Source organism: Neodiprion virginianus, chromosome 4, assembly GCF_021901495.1.
Source record: "Neodiprion virginianus isolate iyNeoVirg1 chromosome 4, iyNeoVirg1.1, whole genome shotgun sequence".
Taxonomy (NCBI): Eukaryota; Metazoa; Arthropoda; class Insecta; order Hymenoptera; family Diprionidae; genus Neodiprion; species Neodiprion virginianus.
Genome location: NC_060880.1, coordinates 17,372,072 through 17,398,004, shown reverse-complemented (window position 1 = coordinate 17,398,004; position 25,933 = coordinate 17,372,072). Strand labels below are relative to the sequence as shown.

Below are 25,933 nucleotides of genomic sequence, written 5' to 3'. Positions count from 1 at the left end.
TACCGACAATACCGGCAATACCGACGGTTTCTGGCCGAGTCGAGTCTTTATATGATCAAAGGGGATCAGAAGTACGCGAATACTTATTACGATTTTTGTATAGATGGCGAGCCGTTTTAACAAATAATCAGGATCAAAGGTTTAGGTCTCCACTACTAATCATTCAATCCGGTTCATTTGTGAAGTGGACTGCAAATCGTATCACGTTTGTACGTAGAGTTTTTTCTTTTCGTTACCTACTGCGTTTTTTTAGTGCTTTTTACGGTATCCGTTCTTGCTTTGGGATATTCTAAACCCCATACTGTAACATGACGGAAATTGTTAACTCAATTCGTTCAATTCAATTAATTATATTACTATATTCTGCAGTCTACGCCTAGCTTCACTCGGCTTATCGAATGGTACCAACGCACTCACTGCTGTCCCGTAAACAAATTAGCCTTTTATTACAAATATCTAGGGCTTGATTATTCAGTCGAACCGTCTAATCAGAGCTGTTCGTGATATATTGGCATTGCGTATCGCGGATCGTACACCCCCTGTAAAACTATCTGTCAGATAATTTGACCTGGGTCCATTTTGATTGGCAATCCTGGGAAAGCTCTAGCCGCGATCCGGCAACGTCATGAAATTAAAACTGTTGATTATACCATCCGCAAAACTCGATAAATAATAATTAATAAGCATCGACCGGTATTCGTTAATCTCGAAAAATACATTGCGTGTCGTCGGGGTTTATTAGATGAGTTATTTAACTGAAAAAAAAAAATACCGGGTTCTATGGAGACTGCATGTGATTAATTAAGACGTGATGTATTTGTCGAGGTTAATGGGTACCGGTGGATGCTTATTAAGAAGGTGCTCTGCTCGATTTTGACGTTGACGTATGTATCTCCATATATCCAAGTCCGTGCATCTCAAGCGCGAAAATGGGCTTAACAAGCCTTATTCTATATGCAATTCTGAATAAAAACACTCCGATAAATTTTTATTTGAGGCAGAAATAAAAAAACAGCATCAATTTTAGGAATTTACTGTTGCAATTTCGTATAATCCTTACCATTTCTTTATTTCTACCTGAAATGAAAATGTATTCGAGTGTTTTTGTTCAGAATCGCATATGGAATGGGACTTGTTAAGCCCATTATCGCTTTGAGATACGTGGACTTCGGTATTTAGAGATATATACGTCAACGTCAAAATCGACCAAGGCACTCCCTTAATTATTATAACACCCGTACACAATCATTTCAATAATTATATATGTGTCCCGTTATACTGCCCCGTTCATTTCCTGAACAAACCAGTATGATTTTATTATGAAACATATTTAAGACGTTATTGCAATTGTCTTACTTGTCTCGCCGATTAATTGTCTCTGCTCATTTACTTAGTATAGTATATTTAGAAAAATCACGATTTATGCCCAGCTCCCTTAGAATGACTCTAATTCGCGCCGCATTCGTATTTTCGCTTCGTCCTTTAAATATAAATAATTAAAAAAAATTGCCACCCAATATTCAAATAAGCAAACTGCAAGTGTACTAAAGACGAAGTGTCACGATACCTTGATTTCCATTAATCTCTGAACGAACGACGTGTAAGTGAATAACAAACTTTTTTTTCACCAACGAGAAATATAAAATAAAACGAGACAACTTGAGTAATTTAATTACAAAAAACGTTTTATTCAAACAAATACCGATTCAACTCTGATTCTATAATTTATCAGAACAAGGTGCTGTGCGATTAATGGAATAGTCAATGATAACAGATTATTCGAGAGAGTCAACTATTTAAAGGGCACACTGAGCCATTATTCAAAAAAACGTTAGTTTGAAAATATTGTTAAAATGTTGACCATCTCCGCACGTAATCAAAGTCTCCGATTACTCGGTTAATCCTTCAGCCATCATAGAAATTCACACCTCGATCGGTACGAAATCCAACACCGCATATATATGTATAAATGAAGTCAATTGAACATTGAAGGTGTGAACCGCACAACATACGACCCTATTCGAGAAACACTATTACTGGCATTGAATGCTATATGAAGCGACCGGTGCGGATTTCTTTTGTGTCCCCCAAATATTTTACGATGTGTACGGGGTTGGTGCGACGTGACGTATAGAAATTCTTGGGATTCAAAAAAAAAAAAAAAAATGGGAAAAATCAAACCCGGGTAGGTTTAGAAACTCGCTTTCACACTTCGTTCTTTTCAAACTTTGAAACGGTGAACGGTAAAAAGTGACAGCAAACATGAATCACAAAGTTCATCTGACGAAAAAAAACGTCTAATAAAAGAAGAAAAAAAGTAAAAGAACTGAATGAAAAAAGACTCCTGATCCGACTCACACCTCTTCCATTGAACAGCACAATGATATTTTTTTTTACTGTTAAAAGTTTCCTCACTCTTATAGTGTGAAAAGCAAATAGAAAAGCTGCGTAGTCCTTGATCCTATAAAAAAACAGATCAGGATAATTCCAACTCGAGGTATCGTGTCAAGGATGTAGGAGGCCTTAGAGATTAAGGTACATATATGTGTTATGATCTTATACGACTGACTATCCAGTTCACGGTACGATGGTCGTGTTAAAATTTTAGACGCATATTGCACCTGCAAGCCCGCGTTATGCGCCGGTGAGTTAAGCTTTCAGGAGTTGAGCGAATGTTTAAATTGCATTTCAAGATGTCGTCGCCAGGGCAACGTGCAACACGATCAAGTTAAGTTTGAAGCTTGGGGGGATTGCAAGAGTTGCAGAAGTGCCGATTTGATAAAGGCAGTTTCCGAGAACTTGGGAAAGGATGAAATAATGCTTACCGCGATTATGCAGCGGGAAATTTATGCAGCTGGATGGTTTCGTGCTCGTGCATATTTATGAAGCTTGCAATTATGTATAAGCTCACGTTGCGTCGTTGGTTTATGATTGTTGTAAAAAATGTTTCCACTTCATTTGCGGGTTGGAGTGCGAATTGAAATTGTTCAGTAATAGACTTGACACCCCTTTACGATTTGACGTCACGGCTGGTCCGAAAGCTCGCGAGAAAACCGAGGGTGGCACGAATGCCTTGCGTGATCGATGCTAAAGTACGCCAGCTGGGTGCAGCGAAGGCAAGCAAGGAATAAAAAAAAAAAAAACGATGCAGGGGAAAATGTAATTTTTTCATTTCATTATATCTGGATTCACCTGTCTGCAAAGTGAGATGCATGTTATTGGATACGAAGTAAAATTTATAAACAAAATACTTCGGAGAATCGAATAGGTCCTAAATTTAAATCAATTCACTTTTAGACTGTTTTAAAGGGGGTTAGTGAACTGAAAATCAATCGACAGCCTCGTATTGAGTAAGCTCTAATGTTTTCCCTGAGAATGAATAGAAAAAGAAAGCAAGTACCAAAATCATCAAAAAGTACTAATAAATGCCGATTTTCTTCATATCAAATTGTTTTGAAACCGTAAAAACTATACTATCATGTTCCTGACATCGTTCTACGATAACCCATTCGTTAAATAACTGTTTCCTAAGATCCCGCCTAGATATTTTTTTCATCGTCATGATATCGTTGAACGTTTAATTTTTTAAAATTGCATTGATTTTGATTCCGTGAGATTACCATCGCGAATGGGGAGCAGTATCAACGAGGTTACGGAGGAAACGCCAAGGCAGAGCGATAGACAAGATTACCGTTGTTGGCCAGCGAGTCGTGAGGTAAATATACCAGTTATTGACGCGTTTAGATCCTACTATTATTGACCCGTTTATTTTCCAGCTAATAAATTAGCGTTAAAAATTGTGAATTTTTCGATTATTAAAACCAATTGCTAGAAGGTTAGACGCCAAAAATTTACTTTTCAGTAATTTTAGATACAAGGATCAAACAGATATAACCAAAAAAGGTCAATAACTGGGATAGGATCAATAACTGGTACACTTACCTTAACCTCTTCTCGCACGACAGCGCCTCACCGCATCGCGGCTCGTCACCGCACCACGGACGAATCATCGAGCAGCGACGAGTCCGACAGCCAATCAGCGTTCCGCGGCATCGAAAATCGGCGCAGCGATAATCCAGAGTTAAGAATTTCGCAACCCGAGAGCCAATACGAAGCGAGTCAGTTCGCGTATAATAAGGGCGGATGTTTTGAAGTTTCAGCATCGTTTAGCGGAACTCTTAATACATAATTTGAGTCTTGGCGAATCTATGGATAAGAATTGTTTTTGCAATTTTTAAGTTTTTCGAGAGCTTGTCGTTGTTACAGTTGGCAGTGTTCCGAGAGAAATCGAACCTAATTCATATCGGACAACCGAGTTGGCGAGTTATTGGCGTGGTAAGCACTCGCGTTGAATTTCTTGCGAATTAACTTCGAAATCGATCAAGGATTGCCACACTTACTAACGGTCGGACATTTCGAATTTGCGTTACAAAAGTGCTCGAAATTCGTTTCCCGATCTTCCTGCTTGGTAGTCGCAGCCTGAGTCTTGCAATAACGCGGAGAGTCAATTTTGTTTTCTCACAAGTTTCGAGTAGAGTCACTGTTTTGAGTCGAGTCATTTATTTCGTTAATTGCGTGCAGCCGAATTCTGCGGCACGAGGTCTAATCGCGTTGGCTTGTTTCGAAAGTGTCACCTCTCGAGTTACGTCGCACATTCGTTGTGTGCGAGCATGACGTTAAGCTACAAGTTAGTGGTGTTCCTGATAAAGATAGAGATTTCGGACACGTTGCGTTTAGTTACGTCAAGTTAAGAGAATTAAGTTAACATTTGTACTTACATTTCGACTCAGCTAGCTGGTTAACATTTCTTTTCTTCTTTGTTTTTATTGCAGTTGTTCTTGATTACCACACAATTAGCGCGTTAAACATTAATTTTTTTCTTTTTGCTGTTGCGATTAGCGCAACGGTCTTATCGATAAATTTGGATTTTGATTTCTTCGCGATCGGCGCTTTAGTTAGTTATTATTTCTGGATTTTGTATTTCTTCGCGATTAGCGTCTTAATTATTTATAAAATCTTATTATGTTTTGTCTTTTGGCGAGTAGCGCTATATTTAATATTAAGTTTCGATTTGTTGCAACGAAAAATCCAGAACAATGATGGATTCGGTACGGGCAAATTCTCATAGTCAACACCGGGATCCATACGTGGTCACATTATCACCTCGATGCCCACGCCGCAGGGATCCAGGAGTCTCTAACACGTACCTACGCTTATTCCTTGCAACGCTAACAATCCGGGATAATGATCAATTCGATACGCGCAATCTGCTCATACACCTCATTGTCCACGCCGCAGAGAACCGGGCGTCTCTAATATGCATGTACGGCTACTCGTATTCAACTTCAAATTATTGGATTTCCCCTCCTACCGATTTTGCTTGGAAACTAATATCAACTTGACTGTCCCGAGCACTTCTCGTCTATCTGCGATGTCTGAATCTCGACTGACGATTCTCAAAATCGGCACGCTAACACCGCTCGTATAATTTCCATGCGATTGCAGCGCCGAACTTCAGTGGCTGATTTAGGAAACTTTTGACCGACAACAATTGATCCGTTATTCTTAAATACTGTAACAGGAATATAGGATAATCCTATGAATAAAACTATTTATTGTTATTTGTCATTTTTCGTTAATTTTGATGATTAACTGGCGCCCAACATAATGTAATAAAATTGTCTGAGCCTCGACAGCACTTGACCCAGGCCGCGTCGAGTAGAAGCAATTCAAAATAAAACATAGTTCATTATAAATTGTCAATAATCTTGATAAATTATTAAACAAATAGAAGGGAGTGAGTTGCTTCTGTCTCAATACTTTCTACGTAAATCAGCTCAAATCTCTATACATAGATACAACAGCAGAAATATTTTTCTTTCTTGTTCTTAACTTGACATTTATTTCTTTTTACTAGCGTTAACTTGAATAAAATTTTTTTTTTTCTCGTTTTAACTAAATGTTTATTTCGATTACTCCGTAACAATACTGATGTTCCAAAAACTATTCTTACGGCGCATGCTAAGTTGAATTTATACGAATTTACGCAGCAGCATGACTCTATCATTAGAGTTTTTGCATCCGCTTTTAGCGTGGTCTAGAACAATCGACTAGTACGTGGCAGAATTCCAGCTTCGTTTTTTTTTTTTTTTTGATTTTGGAAATATTGTAAATATTTACAAATTGGCTCAATCTTAGAAGGACGTATCAGGATATCTGAAAAAATCCGAGGTCAAAGTTGGACACAAGAAAGAACACGGGCACATTCGGCACAAGTTTTGCACAACCTAGCACAATTTTTTTTCGAATATCTCAAGAGCTAGACTGATAAAATTTTAGTTCATTGGAATTCTTCGGATAACCGTTGAAGTTAGGAGACGCGGGTCGACGACATATGTTAGCACGTGTTTAAATCAACACGGAATTTTTTTTCCAAGAATGTTATTCCGAAAAAGCGCTCATGTAACTTCACATAAATGCATAAAAAATTCTATCGTGATTTTTGGAGGTAATTCAATTCGGATTGCAGGTAGTATCCAAACGGGCCTTTCCCCAATCTGCAGTAGTATAATTCGGTAAAATCTACCTTGAATTGCAGAAATGTAGATAGATATCCGCAAGAAATTGTGGCAAAACAATCGAGGTTCTTGCGATAATCTCGTGGGGGATGTGCGGGGGAGGATTTATAAGAAACTCTTGACCGAGGAAAGATGCAGACATGAATGCAACGTTTATTACCTTTGCTTTCAGTGGTAATCCAAATATTCCAAGTTTCGCTTACTGCTCTCAGGCACTTACATGCACTCACTTGTTGTTCCGAACTTGTACTTGACAATGACACGTCGGTAGACGTCGAGTGTTACGATCTGACTGACGAGCGTCTGCGGTCAGAAATGGCTCGCAAGCCGCCCCCCTCTTTCGGGGGTACGCGGTCTCGAATATACTCTAAATAAGCGCCTTCGCGTTCCAAAGTATTCTGAATTGCATGATTGGAAGCGGACATCGGTAAAATTATCCTTAATTAATCATGCGGACGAATTTCTGTATCGATTCCACATCGATTCACGTGGATTTAGCCTGTGTTAAAATACCCATGTGACGTTTTCGCGAAAGAATCCAGGATCACCGAGTTTCTATCGAGTCACGGTATTTCTCGCTATGCGATGCAAACTTGTTCAGACTTGTTGGTCGAACACGTGACGAAGGGGTTATTTGTATTGTTACTTCTAAAGCAGCCAAGCAGCAGCGATACGGAATAAGTAAAATCCCGAGTAAATCTCATCTGCTCAATTGGATTAAACAGAGGTTGAAGTTAATGGTGTTGAACTGGCTCTCGCCCCTTTCTCTTCAATCACTTTAGCTTCGTTTTGTACGATTTGTTATTTGTGTGACGAAATCTTCTCGTCGTGTCTTCCTCTCTGCAGTTTAGAATGGAGCGTGAAAAAGTTATTTTCAGAAAGCGTGATAAAAAGAAAAAATTTAAATCCGCACACCTTGTATCATGAGTCAATTTCCATATCCTCGCATTTTCTCGACACCTCGTTTTTACCAGTGCTTTCTCACAAAGGCATAAAAGTAAATAGCGCGAGGGCGAAAAGCCTGGGAGCAAAAAGCATGAAAGCATAAAAGCACACACCACGAATGAATGGTAAATATATACATTGGAATATAAATCGACGATATACGATTACAGACGTGCTTACACTCCGGGTGGATACCGGGCTTATGAATTATATAATGAGTGACAGAAATTATTGCTCACCATATCTAGGGCTGAGAATCAGAAGAGCGCAGATCAGCCGCTATTTTTTCCGATTTGCGAACTAAATCTGCTTTTCTAAATTTTTTTTTTTTTTTGTGTTTTTGTTGTTAGCCCTCGTACGATTGGGACAGCTTTGACTTTTGGTTTGATGACAGTCGTCGCCACATTTCAGGCAAAAAATATCCGTCGTGTTTATTTCCTATTGTTGTTTTTACTTAATATTCTCGATATGACGTTTCGTTCTGTGATTTAGACCACGATTAAACCGATTAGACAAGCTGCATTTGCCTAGCGTATATTTTACAATAGCGTGGATCAGCAATTCTGGTGAAAAATGATAAACGACGAAAAAATTTTTGCAAGGTATAAGAAAATATACTTGAGAAAGCTGCACATCAATACCAGGCTCAAAACTGCTGCATCGCAACGTTGCTTGTATACTTTGCTTCAATCTTCTCCACCGAGACCTTTGATCTCGAACACTTACGCCACCTTGAAAATATTTCATATCTCTGTATTCCAGGTTGGATGGCGTCTGACGGTTCAATGGCTCGCTGGAAATTTGGCTTGCAAGGTTTTCCTCTTCCTTCGAGCGTTTGGTCTTTATTTGTCGAGCAACGTCCTGGTCTGCGTCTCGTTGGACAGGTCAGTGGGTCATAGTTCTCACCGAAACTATTTACTCTCGGTCCTTGCCCAACATTGCCACTGGCAGACATCGTAATTATAGAGGGTCTGTAATTTTCAATGTGAAGTTCGGAAACACTGCTGGAATATTGCATATTTATACAAAACCGCTCGTTATATGCAATGTTTCCGAAAGCTCACATCCGGTTGTGAACACTTTTGCACTTCTAGTTCATTTTATAACATGGTATTTTATATGAAAATTTGAGTGGTACGCGGATTTTCCTATCACCGGAGAAATGTGCTTGGAGGGTGAGCTCGCACTTCGAATTGGGAATAATAAAGAGGTATCTCTCAAGTTTCAAATATTTGCATTTTAAAAAATCAAAAGGGGTCCAAATGTAACGTAATATTGGTAGTGAATGATGAGAAATACGTATTAAAGGGAAAAAATTGACATAATATACTATACGAGTGAACACCGAGACGATTGCTCTAACAACAAAACAACTACTTATATTTTAGCATCAATAGCAATTCTGAAAGCGAAAGAATTGGTAAAAACATGTCTTTCAGTTCTTTCAAAGACTTCGTTTAAAGGATTAAATACACATCTACACACTACAATTATTGGTATCAAGCTGTTATTTCTTTACTTTCTTCTCATCGATCTAACGAACTCTGGAACTGGATCTGCACTAACGATTATTTTAATTCACCGCAGGTATTTCGCGATCTTGCACCCTCTAAAGTTGAACGACGCCCGGCGTCGCGGAAAGATAATGCTGATTATTGCGTGGATCTGCAGCCTTATCTACGCAGTGCCGCAGGTGCGTCTCTCGTGTCTTTATTTAAAATGTCGAAAAATTCTAAGCATCTTCATTACTTCTAGTCTGCGCTTTGCATTATAATTATTATTGTTATTGTTGGTCAGTATATCATCTAATATAGGATTCTTCAACTGTAAGCAATCCGGGATAAAATTTCAGGTTGGTCTGCCTTTTTCGCATGCCAATGCAAGTGATGAAAGGCCATGGTGAGCAAAATTTTGGCATTAAAGTCTAAATGCTTTCGAGAGAACAAATATTTCATTTGTACGCGATCGACAAGATTATTGTTTGGTATTATTTTTAGACCTGTGGATAGAATGTCTGAATCTTCTATAAAAAATTTAGTATTCGTATGCAGGAGCAATTTTTACCCGTCAAAAATTAATTTTCTGCTGGAAAAATTGGATATTTTTAGGTTTTACAGGAAGAAAATTCTTTTTTTTTTTTATCCTTGCAAGTCATGTTTTTCTTTTAATACAACTGAATTTTATAGAAGATGATTCGAAAGAGATGACCATCAGATGAAAATGATAATTTCTTTTCCATCAGCTTTTCAATCCAGTTCTTGTTTTGGAAAAATCATTTATGCCAAAGCAGGATTGATTTTATAGTAAAAATTGTTACTTTTCATAGTTTCTGAGATGCAATTTTCTATGCATTTGTTTTTCACCCAATTAATGGATTAATTTTATTTCCTGGAAACATACTGCCGTAGATATGACCGAGGGGATTTTTTCACGTTGAATTGAACGTAGTTTAGAAAACTAAGAAAATAATGAGTCAAATCTATTTTCGTTATAACTTTTAAGCCCTGTTCTACAAGGTTCAATTTTACTAAAAGAAAAGTACGAACTTTTAAGCAAAAAACAAATCCATTTTTGTTTTATCGGTCAAAAAATGCATGATTCCTACAGCAAAAAGTAGATTATTTAATGGTAAAAAATCCAATAATTAAAGAATCACAAGCAAGTTTGCAGCAGGTGTCGGTTACGAATGGTCGATGTATGGCTGTTTGAGGGCGGATTGACTACCCACTCGCCAAATAAATTTGCAGCAATAAAATTACGTAAAATTGAGTTCCGCTAATTAACAAGGAACAAGAGGAGAATTGTAAATTGTAACAAGATATGTACCCTCGTGTTTCGAAGGTGGGTTGCGATATTATGGCACTGGCTCCATTTATTCATGTAATTTTGCACGAGGTATAAACAACTAGTTCTGCAAAGCCGTGCTGGACGAGTGGGAAGAGAAATACTCGGTACGATAATGAGAAGGTAGTATGGCCCATAGGGTGGTCCTTATTTAGGGTGTTTTCGAAAATTCCTGCGGACAAGGCGGAAAAAGTTTGCAAAAAAATCAAAAAAAAAAAATGTACGCAAAACTTGAAGCCTGTAGGTCAACTCTAAGAACTGCCTCCAAGGTAGTGAAATTTCCCATTTAAATAACATGGGAATTCGAGCTTACTACATTATTTTTTTTTTTTCGCCTTAATAGTACTTCGAAAAATCTGAAATTTGGTTTACGTCTTCCCTGTAGTCATAGGTATTTAAAAAAAAATTGGCCGATTTCCAGCGATAAAAGTTTCGAAATCCCACGAAACACAACTTTGAGGTTGTGGGATTTCGAAACACAACTTTGAGGTTGTAGGATTTTGAAACTTTTATCACTGGAAATCGGCCAATTTTTTTTTAAATACCTATGACTACAGGAAAGACGTAAACCAAATTTCAGATTTTTCGAAGCAATATTAAGGCGGGGAAAAAAAAGAATGTAGTAAGCTCGAATTCCCATGTTATTTAAATGGGGAATTTCACTGCCTTGGAGGCAGTTCTTAGAGTTAACCTACAGGCTTCAAGTTTTGCGTAAATTTTTTTTGATTTTTTTGCAAACTTTTTCCGCCTTGTCCGCAGGAATTTTTGAAAACACCCTAAATAAGGACCACCCTAATGGACCATACCTAACGGAAACAGCTGACAATCAGCCGTATTGATCTGCATTCGGAATAAAGTATATCGCACAACCTTATTTCTCCAAGGCCAATATGGTTGAAGGTTTAATATTCTACGAATCATCGCTTTTTATCACGTAAAATAAGATTTGAGAATAGCAGGCAATTAGATTTCTGTGAACATTTTGGGTTAAATTTAACGTCGTAGAGGTAAACGTTCTTAAATAAGCTCCTAACGTCACAATTTATTTTATCAAAATTTGGAATAATTCCACGGTTATCCGTTCGGCACAACAATAAACGTCATGACACTTTTCTTGTATTATGTCGACGTTGTCCAATATTTAATTTTCCAAGCTTACATCCATGTCGATTTAGATCAACATATGAAAATATCAAATTGCAATTTTGAGGGAAAAAATCTGTTTCTGTAAATCCGCGAAGCATATTTTTCTGATCATAATAATTCCATTTTCAATCAATTCACCATCTAGTTTACGGATACGTGAATTTGAAGAATCTTCGATGTGCAACAACCCCACAATGAAATTAGTAACAGTATTTATTCTCGACTGGTGAATTACATTCAAATGTTTCAAATTGTGTGACTGAAAGAAGAAGTGGAAATTAAAAAATATTTCGTCTCTATTTCAAGCCAAGCATAATGATATACTGTTTCACTGATTTTCAACTTTTTTCATCTTACGTACGTGGAGAGTGTACCTTAAGTATACTCGTGGTTGTTAATTCCTATCCGATTGCAGAGTTTCGTCTTCCACGTGTCATCTCACCCCGAGTATCCGAACTTCCACCAGTGCGTCACATTCGGATTTTTCATGAACCAAGCGGAGGAGATAGCCTACAACCTGTTCTGCGTTGTTGCCATGTATTTCGTACCCCTCTTGGTAATCTGTTGTACTTACACCAAGATATTGTGCGAGATAAGTACCAAGAGTCGCGAGAGCAGAGAAGGTTGGTACACCTTTCGCCATTCTATGTGTGGCATTAGAGTGGATTACAATGCATGCAGTGGTACGTGAATTATATTACGATTAGACGTAACGTGGAGAGTCGCTTGGAACCAAGGTAAACAGACGTAGAAAACAGCTTGATACTCGACACTGGTGAACTAGAGTTCTGTCAGAAATTGATCTTCGCATATTAATCTCTCGCTATGTACGCCTCGTTTTAGATTGAACGAGTTTATATCGTATTTAATTTTTAACTTGGAGGTAATATATACGTAAAAAAAAAGAAAAAAAAAAAGAAACGACGAAATTCATCCGTGTTTCACAAGTCCGATTTATCGAAAGTAAACAAGGAATTTGCTTTCAGCGTGCAGAAACTGGAAACAATATATTAGTGACTCTTATAAATAGTTGTTCGTAACTGAAATATTAAATTTGCAATTTGAAATTTTTTTTTCATATGACACAGATTGTTGTGTATGTGCAAAATATGGCCGATGCAGGAGAGGAGGATATATGTAACAAAGTGCGAATCTCAAAGATATCATAGATTTATTCTGATGTGTCGAGCACGACAGCCATAATCCGTCTTACCGCGCTCGCGTTGCCGCGCTGCCCGCACGCCCCTGCCCACACATACTCACACACACACATTCTATACACATACAATTCTAAACGCTATCAATACATACCTAACACTTCCCCCTGTGAGAAAGGAAAGCTTTAGGAGCTTTTATCACCAAAGTAATTTTCAGAATCCGGGAATCGGGTAGGGCCTTTAGTTTTACGCTTAGGTCTAGAATTGCTTGCATCATCAGATGAAGCATCTGGCTCGTTAATTACAATAGTTGCGTTTGTCGTGGGCACGCTTGCGGAGGCATTGTTAGGTTCGTACAGAGAAACGTGCTCCGATACAGGTACGAAGTAGTCGTAGTCATTACATTGTTTCAAGGTACCTTTTATAGCAGAGATTTGATTAGCATGCCTAATCCAGATTCTTCCGTCGTCTAATTTAATTTTGAATAACAGATTGCCCCTGTGTTCTAGAATCCTACCGAAGACCCATTTATTATTTTTAGTGTAATTACGGACTAGTACTCTTTGATTTATAGAAAATTTACAAGCTTTTACATTGGTAGCTTGTTCTTTGGCTACTACTGGCTTCAACAAATCCAGTTTACATCTTATCTTACGCCCTAAAAATAGTTCTGCTGGAGTTTTACCGGTAGTGCTATGCGGTGTGTTTCTGTATTGGATTAATATTTTCCTTAGACTAGCATTCACATTCTTTTTATCGTCGACTTTTTTTAAAGCAAATTTGATCATTTGAACGAACCTTTCAGCCTGACCATTTGAAGCGGGATGGTGGGGTGCAGAGAATTTATGAGCAATACCGTGTAGTTTTAGGAATGATTCGAATTCTGAAGAAATGTAAGTGCCGCCGTTGTCAGAAACGAGTACTTCCGGAAAGCCGAATTGAGCGAAGATATCGGTACAAACATCTATGGTAGTTGAGGCTAACATGTTTTTGACAACGCGGATTTCTGGCCATTTGGAGTAGGCATCTACAAGAATGAACAGGATTGCGCCCATGAAGGGGCCTGCAAAATCAATATGTATTCGCTCAAATGGTCTGGTGGCAGGTTCCCACAAATGAATAGGCACTTTTGCTGGGTTATTTCGGTTGCGCAAGCAAGACTCGCAAGATTGAACCAAGTTCTCGATATCTTTGTCAATATTGGACCACCAGCAATGGCCTCGCGCTAAACTTTTCATTTTCACGATGCCGAAATGGCCGACGTGCAGTTCCTCAAGAATTCTCTGTTGGAGCTTTTTTGGAATGACAATTCTATCGGACTTGAATAAAAGATTATCTTCAACAGAGAATTCTCTGGGGTCGACATTCCAGGTGTCTTTGGGAGATAAATTTTTACCAGCACGCAAATTTTCGATGACCGATTGAATTTTCGCATCATTTTTTACAAGTTCTCGCATATCGAAGACGTCAACAGACATTATATATAGGGTCTGCGCGTGATAGACTTCTATAACATCTAAGGTGTGAGGCGTGTCACCCTCCATAGCTAGAGGTAGTCTCGAAAGGCAGTCAGCATTACTATTAGATTCCGACCTGCGATACTTGATATCGTAGAAAAACCCGCGTAGGAAAATAGCATAATGTTGCATGCGCATGGCGCTGTACGCTGGTAGGGGTTTATTTGGGCTGAAGATTTGTACAAGAGGACGGTTGTCGCAAATGAGAGTAAATTTGTGACCGTATAGGTACTGATAAAATTTTTTAACACCGAAAACAATGGCATAGGCTTCACGATCGATTTGGCTGTACTTTTGCTGAACTTTGTTTAATTTTTGAGAAGCGAATTGAATAGGCCTTTCGGTACCATCCTCGAAGCTATGGGAAATGACAGCACCGACCCCGACAGGACTTGCATCGGTCGCAAGAATAAGCGGTTTCTTTGGGTCAAAGAATGTCAAGCAAGTATCTTTAGTAAAGGCGAGTTTGATGGATTCGAAAGCATCTTGACATTCTTTTGTCCAAGAGAAATTAGAGTTTTCTTTCAACAGATTGTATAACGGAGCTAGTACAGTACTTGCATTTTTGATGAAGCGATTATAATACATCACCATGCCGATAAATGTACGCAATTCAGAGATGTTTTGAGGTTGGGGCATATCAGTGACTGCCTCGAATTTGGCAGGATCTTTGTGTATACCTTGAGCATTAATAACGTGACCGCAAAAACAAATTTCCAAGTCGCAGAAGGAACATTTACGTAGATTAATTTTAATATTGTGCTCATCGAAAATTTTTAACACTACATGAATTAGAGCAATTAACTCGGGGAGAGTTTTGGCAGCCAACCTCAAATCATCCTGGAAGACGCAAACGCCTTTTATAGAGCGGAAAAGGAAATTCATTCTTTCCTGCCAAATAGCTGGCGCAGCAGCTATACCAAATAACATGCGTTTTACCCTATACAATCCGCGGGGCGTGTTGATGGTAAGAAGGTCCGCCGTAGCCTCATCGACAGGCATGTGAATGTAGGCCCAAGAGCAGTCGATGCGGGCGAAACAGATACAACCCGCCAGATCCATGAACATTTCGTCTGTAGTAGGCATGTGGCAGTCGTTGATGATGAGTTGAGGATTAATGGTGACACTGTAATCGCCACAGATGCGGACATCTCCATCCTTCTTCAGTATTGGGACGATAGGAGTTGCGTAGAGAGAGGCGGGCACCGGTTCAAGTATGTCGTAAGATTCCCAGTTATCCAGGGCTGAGTCGACTGGCTCGACGAGGCGGAAGGGCACGTTCCGAGCCTTGTAGAACACTGGCTTGGCGTCGGGTTTGAGTTTTAGCGAGACAAGCCCCAGTCCTATAATAGGGGAAAAATCTTGCCGAACTACATTCTTGTATTTAACGGACAATTCTTTGGTAAACGCAGTTTTATCGAAACTGGAAATTTCTTTGGCATTAACTTGTAGTATAGGTGTAAATAGGCTTTGCGCGCCATGCATTTTTATGAAACTATGTATCCATTCGCGACCGCATAACGGAGGGCGGTTTACATCAGTAAGATACAAGTCTAAGTTGAATTTAGTGTTTTCAAACGTTACAATGACTTTAATAAGACCGCGTACATTAAGATTGGTTTTACAGTACGTGACCAATTGTATTGAGGCGCGCTGCAACCGGGATCTTGGGAAAAGCTTCTTTGCGTCTTCGAGCCACATCAGTGAGACCGCTGCACCGCTGTCTAACTCGAACTCGACCTTCTGGTTATTGACGATGCCCAATAAACAATGCCAGTATATAAAGCGTATGAAATTCGTCAAAAAAGAACGTTTTATTCTGTAGAATAAACGTGCAGCACCTACGTATTTTATTGCGAAGAATGTCCGCCGTGATTTCGGTTTATTAAACGTTTTTGGTGGACGTCTTACGATAGTTGTTCATATGCAAATTTTATACGTTTGAAACCAAACATTTATAAATCGTATCTCAATTTGTTGATAAAACGTATCGAAAATCCGTTATTTTAATATTTATGGTAATCGTCTAATATTTGGATATTGATGACTACTAAGAGACGTTTCGCAAGTACGTTTTAAAACTCAAATTATGAAGGAAATTTTTTCTATTAAAATGTGTTGACAATGTCCGTTTAACTAACGTGACAAAATGTTTTCTGTTAATGACGCTTTAATCTTTCATTATTTATGTCTAAACGAATATTATACAGTGTTAAAAAACGTTTTTAATTGGACCTCTAGACTTGAATACATAACGTATCTTGGATGTGTAATTGAAAGCGTATATAGTACACTGCTATAGAGGAAGATCATTTCACGTTAGCTAGAAACAAGTCTGGGTTGAGTTAGAAAGCGTACGAATTTAGTTTATATATGTGAATCGATTTTATTATATCTTTGTTAGAACGTTACACAAATATCTTATATCTATAAATACTCATTTATCAAAAAAAAAGGTACATCTTGTAGCTCATAGACACAGCTCAACCTACACTATACTTTCGTCTTCACGGTAGTTACAACTAACAGAAAACGCTAAGAATATTACACTTATATCAGAAATATTTATATGCCTGTATGATTTGTACTTTTATATGACTGTTTTTAAAATTAGTTGACGTTTACCACAGTTTCTTAGCCCTTCTTTCGTACATAGGTATGCCGTGATCGAGCTAGTTTTAACCAGTCTTTCACGGCACACGAAACACTGGTTTCGGTTGCATCACCAATTTCCTTCTTGCCAAGAAAGGTTTGTTTCACAGCCTCTGAGAAAAAATACATCAAAAGGAAGGTACAATATCACGATATTGATAACTGATAAGGAATAATTTCAATGTAAATTGTGATGAATCTCGAATATATTGGGAAAAAAGTTAACAGTTTGCATAATTTGAATAATAATGTGTGAATAATATTGTTTTCACACGATAAATCCAAGTAATAACTGTTTCTCGAAAATTTCATGAATTATTCATTACCGTAAACAGTTTCCATTGTCAATGTCTTTTGAAATGAGACTTTGTCCCTCCCTGCCCAATTGAATTGCATCGCTAATTCGTTTGTGAGTAGTGACCTCATTATAGCCAACACACATTGGCGACCGCTTGTCCCTCCAATAGAAGCCAGTTTCCCGGTCTGCAACAAAATACTAAAATGAATGAATGTCGAATTGAATTCAAAATATTCTTACTGTTATCAACATCGATAACAATTTTGACTAGTTGGAGATTGTCGATTCCTAATATTTTTTCAGCATTTTTTAACGTTAACCCTCTCGATCAGACCGAGACCGATTTCATGTTGAATGAAAATCTCTCACCATATTGATATTTCGATGGGTGAAAGCAGTTTACCTCAGGGTTTAGGAGTATCTATAAGGCCATCTGACCTTGCTTAATGGAACTATGCAGTTAGAACCCTGACCTTGCGACCGATACAGTTTTATGAAGCCTCAAAGTGCGTGTTGCGTAGAAGCAACATACGGTCCGAGAGGGTTAAAACGTTACGAACCGCAATTCTGTATGCCTGTAGTAATTTTCATTATTCCTTTGCAGTCAACACATACCGAGCGTATTCTTCAATGAGAGACAACCCCCTCCCTAGTGCTAAGCCAACTCAGGCACATGACGCGTACGTGAAGTTCGGTCGAGTGGAGACTAACATGGCCACTGGCATTCTATCCCCTCCCGGCCGAGCCTCATGTGCCTGTGTTGGTTTGCGCTAGGGAGGGGGTTGGCCCTCATTGAAGAATACGCTCGGTATTAGTACCTATCCGTATGTCATGACATACATATTTTGAATATGATTGCAAGGTCTACTCACTAAATAAGTTCGATGCTCTTCGGATTTCAGGATATTTTCGAGGTTGGAGAAGTCTTCCATGGAGTTAAGAGGAAGTTTTGGGAATTCGGCTGGTTTCTTTGTTACGTCGATGCTGACTTCCTTCTGTTTTGAGAAGATTTTACGTAGTAGCAGATGGTTTTGTTCAGTGTAGGATTTAATGTGTTCTAAATACTGCAGAGTTTTTTCTTCAAAGGTATTCTGTTCGCGTGATGTGGTCGGGGTTGAAGGTTCAAGTTGTGAAAAGGATCTTGATAAGTCATATTGCGTGGTAGACCTGATGATCCTACTAGAAATGTTTCTATTTGATGTTTCATATCCAGACAACTGATTCGGTGACTCATGGGAATTATCATTATACTGGTGCTGTACGATCTTGTGGGCCAAGTTTTTCTTTGGTGTCTGATTTTTGGTAGATCCTTTGGCTGAGTTAATGTAGCGAGTATTCTTATTACGGTTAGAAGTCGATTCATCGACTTCGGACGGTGGCAAATTCTCGTCAGCTGAAGAGGTGTAACCTAAACTACTTGAACTTTCACGAGAACGCTTCGTTTTTTTTTTTTTGTTACTAACGTGTCGATTTTTAGCCTTCTTCTTGTCGGTTTTGTGTTTACGTTTTTTCTTTTGCGGCTCAGGTTCGACATCATCACTGTTCGTAGCTTCATTCTCGTCCACGTCATTGGTAATATCTTGCTGAGGTATTACAGTGGATTTTTTAGCGATGTTGCGAATTATTCCGGATTCATCGGACGTGCCCAGCTCCAGTAGGCGCGCCATCGTTGCTTCGGTGTCGTGGTAGTCATCTGTTAGTTAATCAAGGAATATCAATCAATACCGAATGCTCATTGATTAGCAAAATTAATCACAAATGTACAATATGATCAAAATATATCGTCGTAACTCTTATCCAAGTGAAAATTAATATGATTGAAACATTCAATCCGTATACAATTGTAAAAAAAAGTTCTACGTTCCAATAATCACCTCCGGTATGCAGTACTTTGTGAATGGCAAACTTTGGCCATGTTTTTTCATAGGCAGCCTTTGATTTTACAAGTTTTGTAAAATGATCTTCAGTTTTTGTCCGTGGCCAGTAACATTGGGTGTTGTTTTCGACCAGCCAAAGAACTGGTACCAATGCGCATTCTCTATCTTCGCCAACCAAGAATTCAATCACCGCATACATAGTTCTGCAGCACGACTGAGTAAAAACATCGTTAAATGTATCATATTCTCTAGTCTGGTGTATAAATTTATATTTGATCAAAATTCAAGCACTTTTATTCCACTCTGAGCAAAAAGTGCCAGTTTAAAAGTTTTTAATTAGGACATCAACATAGGAATATGCAAGGTAGTATATAAGTTAAAAGATGAATCGATCATGAAACATTATGAAGATTTTGGGAACGCATGTCTAACCAATACTTGAACGTCAATGTGACGTACAAAACTATAATAAATCAGCTCAAAAGTGATGTTATGAACATATGGTAGAGTTGGGTATATTGGACTACTAGGTAAATTAGACTCGGCATATACGGTATATGGTAATAGGTATACGATAATGTTATTTTTTGCTAAACATCTCAATTGAAGCAAACTTTTAATATAAAAGAGATAATGAACCTACGATTCTCGGGAATGTGTGCGAGGTAGACATAGACATACTATACATGTCTTGAACGAATCCCTCTTCCTCGTACACATTGCCGAGAATCGTAGGTTCATCATCTGTTTTTTGTCGAGAGCTCGTTTCGTTGAGATGTTTAACAAAAAATAAAAATTTTATTTCATTTCGTGTAGTATCGGAGTTACTGCGAAACCATCTTTAAATGGAAGACAGACGAATTTATGTAATATATCATCGACGCGATAAGATTTCGCTACGTTGAAACTTCTTACGAAAAAAATCCCTAGTTTGGAAGATTTAATAGGTTTCTGATAAAGGTCTCGCTTGTACTTGAACGGAGTACCTATAATTCTATATTCTCCGGCAATGAAAAGGATTGATTTGATCACTAATATTTCTGTCCCACAAGCTACTACATTATCCGGCCTTTTTATTGATATTTTGAATTTTTTCGTTTCCAGAGCCTGACATTCACGAGAATTTCCAATAAATTTGGGTTTAGGAATAAATTTTTCCTGACAATTAGTTTTACGAATAGAACTTAGTTCTTCAAGTCGATTACTCAGCTGCTGCAGCGGCAAGCGTTTCGATCGAATAAGTCGTTTCAAATGGCCCAAATGATTTTCATACACAAAGCAACTGTATTCTTCTAATGGGCCAAATCGTTCTACGTCGTCTATGACATGCAGCAGCGAATGTACATTATATACGACAAAGTTTTGTCCGTATATCTTAGCACCTTGAGTAACGAATTTTTCGATCATATCTTGCGCGATGTTTCGAAAACGCGAGAACAAGGCTGTATTCGATAGAATATACACGGCGGCAGACAATAATAAAAAATGTTTGTACTTTTTTCGATCTAGCACATCCCGCATTACAACAGGGCCGGAATATAACAAGAAAAATCTAAATTCTGTCGCTTTCCATCGATGCAAATCCAAAAATCCACGGGGCTTTCGAGGAAACTCTGCCGGAACATATCGCGCCAATAGTTTCATTATACGTTCAATTTCTAACAAAATATCCTTAGACAATTTGCAATCACGTGAACCCTCGACCCAGTATTTAAGGAGCAACCTCTTCAAAATTCCCAGGTAGATTAAATGCATGGGATCTAAAGGAAATTGGGAGACTAGTCCCACGTAAAGATCTAAAAGAGGCGAACGTCCTTTAACGTGACGATCGTTTTCACTAGGTGCAACAAAATCACTATCTTTTCGCTTCTGGAATTCGGTGTCACATGGATAACACAGTTTACGGTTGAGATGAACTGCGCGAATCTTACACCTCTCGCAAGCATCCTTACCCGAATGTCCTAAACACATTTTCAACATAGATCTCGCGGGCGCGTCACACGCGAATAAACCAACTCTGACAAAGTATTTGGTGCCATTAAACTCAAAACCATTGGTGCTTAAACGTGACGTTTCTTTAATTAAATCTCGTAAATATGAAGATAGTGGCATCGGTTTACCCGTACCATAATAAACACCAATTACAAATGGGCTATCATCGATCATTGAAATACTGCGTCCCAAAATTGGCCAAAATGATGTTCCGCTACTTTTATAAACGGGAATCCCATCAATATTAAAATCAACTCGCAACGTATGTTCAGGTGACAGTCCTTTTTTGAGACCTGACTCGAGTTTTTGTCTCAAGCATTTCTCCAAACCGAAATAACACATTTCTCCGTTGTCTAAATTTAACGTTTCAATACGTCGTGACGTGTGAAGTAGAGTCCTAGCACTTAAGGGTAAGATAGGATGTGCTGGTTTCAATAATGCTAGCAATTGATCGATCGCGTTATGTGTGATGTTATTTGAAGATGCCCAGTCGCGCAAATTTTCAACAAAGTTCGTTTCATCATCTAAATGCACTTCATCGCTGACGGAACTTGAATTATCTTCAGAACTGTACAACGTAGCTTTGATGCTATCTATGTCACTTTCGATGTCTTTGAAATCTTTATTATCGCGGTTCGAATTAGAGTTTTCTTCATTCTGTTCATTACTTTGATGGATATGATCAACATCATAATCGCTATCTATAGAGTGCACATATTCTCCGATACAAGACACATGTTCATGACTAGCATCTTTTAATTGTGATTTCGTAAGGTGCTCGAGTGCACAATTATTGCCTGCAATACTCAGTAATACTTTACGAGTATTTATAGCTGTTTTGCGACGCAAATGTCGTTTACTCAGAACTTTTAAATCATGAGGCATGTTATAAAACTAAATAATAATACACACCAGACAAGAAATGATGTACGCTTTAACGTGCTTGCCTTATTTGTCGTAAATATCCGCACACCACTCTGAAAACTAAAAGTTAAATGAACCTAATGAACGTAGTACGTGAGTCAATACAGAAGATTCATAGCAATAAAGCTTTTACACGAGTTAGCGCAACAATTTATATAAAATTTTATTGAAAATTAAGTAATTTGATCAAAAATGCTGTTTCGTGTATATTTTCTTGGATTTGGGCTAAATAAATATTAAAAAGGCATTTGTAGCCGAACAATTTTGTAAACACGAATAAAAAACGTGGTCAGCTACCCATCGAACGTATATAATACGCAGGTAATGAGTAGTTTCATTCTATTGGATTTGACTCTGACATTTACCGATAAACGCATAGTATACTCATGATTTACGTTCAGTAGTAGGAATCGTGATATATTTCAGGACTAGATAGTACTGTTACTAATATTATTATTCTATAGTACTTATAGTTCTATGTATCGCTATTTATTGTTACTACAAATTAAACAAGATCGTAGTTTAACGTTGAACCAATTCTGGGCCGATGTCCTGCTTATATTCTAATACTTTTCGAATAGTATATCATGACGCCTACTACTGAACGTAAATCATGAGTATACTATACGTTTATCGGTAAAGATCAAAGTCAAATCCAATGGAATAAAATTACTTGTTACGAATTTCCTGCGTATTATATACGTTTGATGGGTAGATGACCACTATTTTTACCAGTGTTTACAAAATTATTCAGGTGCAAATCCCTTTTTAATATTTATTCAGCCCAAATCCAAGAAAATATACACAAAACAGAATTTTGGATCAAAATACATAATTTTTAATAAACCTCTATATAAGTTGTTGCACTAACTGGTGAAAAAGCTTTATTGCTACGGATCTTCTCTATTGTCTCTATTGTCTAACATGACCGTCTTCTTCTGATGGATAATAATTGTTATTTTCAATTGAAGGGAAAAGAAAATAAAAAATATTGTCAAAATAATATTTCTGTGATTTCGATGGCACAGAAATATTTACGTGGCTGTATTACTATACTTTGTTACTTTGGAAGATGCTACGAGTTCATATGTATGTTATAGATATGTTGAAACGGTATCTAAAAAAATAATAAACACGAAACCGATTTCAAACAATACAGAGCAAAAGTTACTAATAACCGCATGATCACATGGGATGATTATTAACATGAAGTTTTCCTCAAATTCGACAAGAACTAATATAATTAACCTATAATATACGTATCATAGTAAACTTAACACATATAAATAACGTTTAAAAACAGTTCAAAAATATTCATGAACGTTATATAATAAACAATAAACTATTCCATATTTTTATGGTACATCGTTTGGTTTAGAGAAAAAGACGCAGAACATTACACATAGTTTCTTTTGAAGAAAGAAAAGAAAGGAAAGAAAAAAATACAGAAGAGACAGAATTTGAGTTGCAAAACACATTATTTTTTCAACCAAGAATGCTCGATGTATTAAGACAAAATACCACCATATTTGGAAAAATATGTAGTTGTACTTACCAGCGTTATTTAATGACGAATTTGCTTCTTCCGTCTAGGCCGCAGATTAACAATAGCTTCTCACCTTTTTTGCTACACGATCACCGATCGATCCGAGCACCTCCGCATTCGGTTGACGAATAACGCCATAACCAGCGCCTGAGGCCAGTTGCAAGGGTGGGGATGAATATAGGCTCCCAGACAAAGACAAAGATAGAGGAGACGCAAGAGCGACAGAGAGATCGTGCCCAAAAGGGAATCAACTTTGCCATATATGCCCGTGTTATTCCGAGCTGTCCTTGTCTTACCACTCGCTATACTTACACTTACTGTATGAATGCGCGGTCCATGGGATAAGTTCTGTCTCTACATATAATTATTGCGCTCTTACTCTAGCTTGCAGCGTTACCGACGCTGACGCACCAGAGCAGGAGAATAATATATCAGTAGTGACACAATGTATAACGCACAGAACTCCGATAAAATAGCGCGAAAAATAAACGTACAAACGACGTTAAAAATGCGACAGGATATGATGAACGCTTGTTTTAGCAAGTACTCATACAAGATATTGAAGTCTTGACGTAATTCGTGCCAAATAATGAGATTTAATATATTATAATATGATAACCAATATTGTGAAATAATTATAAAAATGTACAATAAATTATTATTCTTGGTACGAAATTATTCACGTTTCGGACACTTCTTTATTCTCTTCCTTTTATTGGTTATATCTATGTTCCATGCACCGGTAAATGAATACAAGATCAGTGTTCAGCTTTAGTTACCACATAATATTGGCATCAAAATAACGGGTAATTAAAGTCCATTTTTCGGAAACTAATTATAAGATAATCAACTGATTTGGCCACCGCTTGGCATCAGGCGGTTCCGCATACATGAATACTAAAAGTGCGTTCATAATCTGAATATTGTACTCAACGTTGAATTTTCCTCAATCGTGTTGAAGTAAAACAAGTATGAACCCATTTGATCAAATATACATATTATACAATTCAATGTATCTTGAAAATAGTCCGATATTGAATAAATTTCATAAACGGTTATTGAACGTAGATCACAAGTAGCAGTAAAACGTGAACAATAATCGTTGAAAAAATACGTTCATCAAACGATGAATATATTTCTGTGCAATAGTGGAAAACCGCAATAATTAAGCGCTTAATTGGGGTTGCTGGTAGTTGTATGATGAATGTACAATATATATATATATATATATATATATATATATATATATTAGGGTGTGTCGAAAATGAACTTTTTTTTTTCTTCGCTCCTACCACTCAAAACTTTAGGTTTTGACATTAAAGAGGTCCTCGTTCAAGGAGGGCGCTGTAGCTTGAAGTTTAGAAGTCGCTCAACGAGGATTTAGGTTTCCCATCTAATTAACACGTAAAAAATATTGTTTTTCGTTCAAAATGATGTCAGGCATCCAAAAAATTGGCGATTTCTGTGCTTCTTGGCTTATTTGAAAGCATGACTCATCCCCTAAACGATGATAGGTCGTTTTTCGACTTACCTTGTACCAATTTTTTTTACGCCACTTTTCGACCACAATAGTCACTTTTTCAAGTTTACAAAGTCTCCAATGTATCAATGAGTTCAAAATGAATTGCTACAAGTATTGATTCTTGATTCGAATATAAATAACCAATTCCAAAAATTAGTGAAACATACAAAATTTCTCAAAATAAACATGGTTTTTTGAATAAAATTGAAGATACGGAATTTACCAATTTTTAGAATTGGTTATTTATATTCGAATCAAGAATCAATACTTGTAGCAATTCATTTTGGACTCATTGATACCTTGGAGACTTTGTAAACTTGAAAAAGTGACTATTGTGGTCGAAAAGTGGCGTAAAAAAAAATTGGAACAAGGTAAGTCGAAAAACGACCTATCATCGTTTAGGGGATGAGTCATGCTTTCAAATAAGCCAAGAAATACAGACATCGCCAATTTTATGGTTGCCTGACATCATTTTGAACGAAAAACAATATTTTTTACGTGTTAATTAGATGGGAAACCTAAATCCTCGTTGAGCGACTTCTAAACTTCAAGCTACAGCGCCCTCCTTGAACGAGGACCTCTTTAATGTCAAAACCTAAAGTTTTGAGTGGTAGGAGCGAAGAAAAAAAAAAAGTTCATTTTCGACACACCCTAATATATATATATATAGATGTTGTAGACACCAAGATTGAAAATGAATTTCATAAACGTCTATCACGCGTAGATCAGAAATACCAATAAAACGTACATTATAATAGTCGAAGATATACGTTCATAAAACAATCAATATACTGCTGTGCAATGGTGAATAGGAAGTATGATAAACGTCTAATTAAAGTTGCTGGCAGTTGTGTCATGAATGAATATTATATGTTGTGATTACCAAAATCATAAACGAATTTCGTGAACGTTAATAGCTCGTAATTTGTAAATTC

The 25,933-nt window shown here is 37.5% G+C and overlaps 2 protein-coding genes across 4 annotated transcripts in view; one reads left to right on the top strand and one right to left on the bottom strand.

Moving 5' to 3' along the window:
• Positions 1 to 25,933, top strand: part of LOC124304132 (adipokinetic hormone/corazonin-related peptide receptor variant I-like) — a 36,357-nt gene that overhangs the window by 5,606 nt on the left and 4,818 nt on the right. The window contains exons 3-5 of the mRNA XM_046762186.1: positions 8,286 to 8,407; positions 9,111 to 9,216; positions 11,929 to 12,136. Of these exons, the coding sequence (XP_046618142.1) occupies positions 8,286 to 8,407; positions 9,111 to 9,216; positions 11,929 to 12,136 (436 nt within the window). The remainder of the gene's footprint in view (positions 1 to 8,285; positions 8,408 to 9,110; positions 9,217 to 11,928; positions 12,137 to 25,933) is intronic.
• Positions 16,549 to 24,089, bottom strand: LOC124304130 (uncharacterized). 3 transcript variants are annotated; one of them, XM_046762183.1, is made up of 6 exons: positions 23,486 to 24,089; positions 21,919 to 21,990; positions 19,012 to 19,228; positions 18,010 to 18,830; positions 17,166 to 17,322; positions 16,549 to 16,952 (listed from the first exon to the last, which is right to left on the bottom strand). In XM_046762183.1, exons 3-6 carry the CDS (start codon positions 19,211 to 19,213, stop codon positions 16,822 to 16,824), a joined length of 1,311 nt encoding a protein of 436 aa, XP_046618139.1. In that variant the 5' UTR covers positions 19,214 to 19,228; positions 21,919 to 21,990; positions 23,486 to 24,089; the 3' UTR covers positions 16,549 to 16,821. The 3 variants fall into 3 exon arrangements, with proteins under 3 accessions (XP_046618139.1, XP_046618140.1, XP_046618141.1); XM_046762184.1 differs by lacking the exon at positions 21,919 to 21,990; XM_046762185.1 differs by lacking the exons at positions 19,012 to 19,228; positions 21,919 to 21,990 and having other exon boundaries at positions 23,486 to 24,087.

Bases quoted from the DNA above. Each gene is read 5' to 3' on its own strand.
- LOC124304130 (XM_046762183.1), bottom strand. From the start codon at position 19,213: ATGTATGCGGTGATTGAATTCTTGGTTGGCGAAGATAGAGAATGCGCA. The intron at 18,831-19,011 runs GTGATTATTGGA...ATTAACTAACAG, and splicing joins CAAAGTACTGCATACCGGAG to ATGACTACCACGACACCGAA. The intron at 16,953-17,165 runs GTAATGAATAAT...ATTTTTTCTCAG, and splicing joins GACAATGGAAACTGTTTACG to AGGCTGTGAAACAAACCTTT.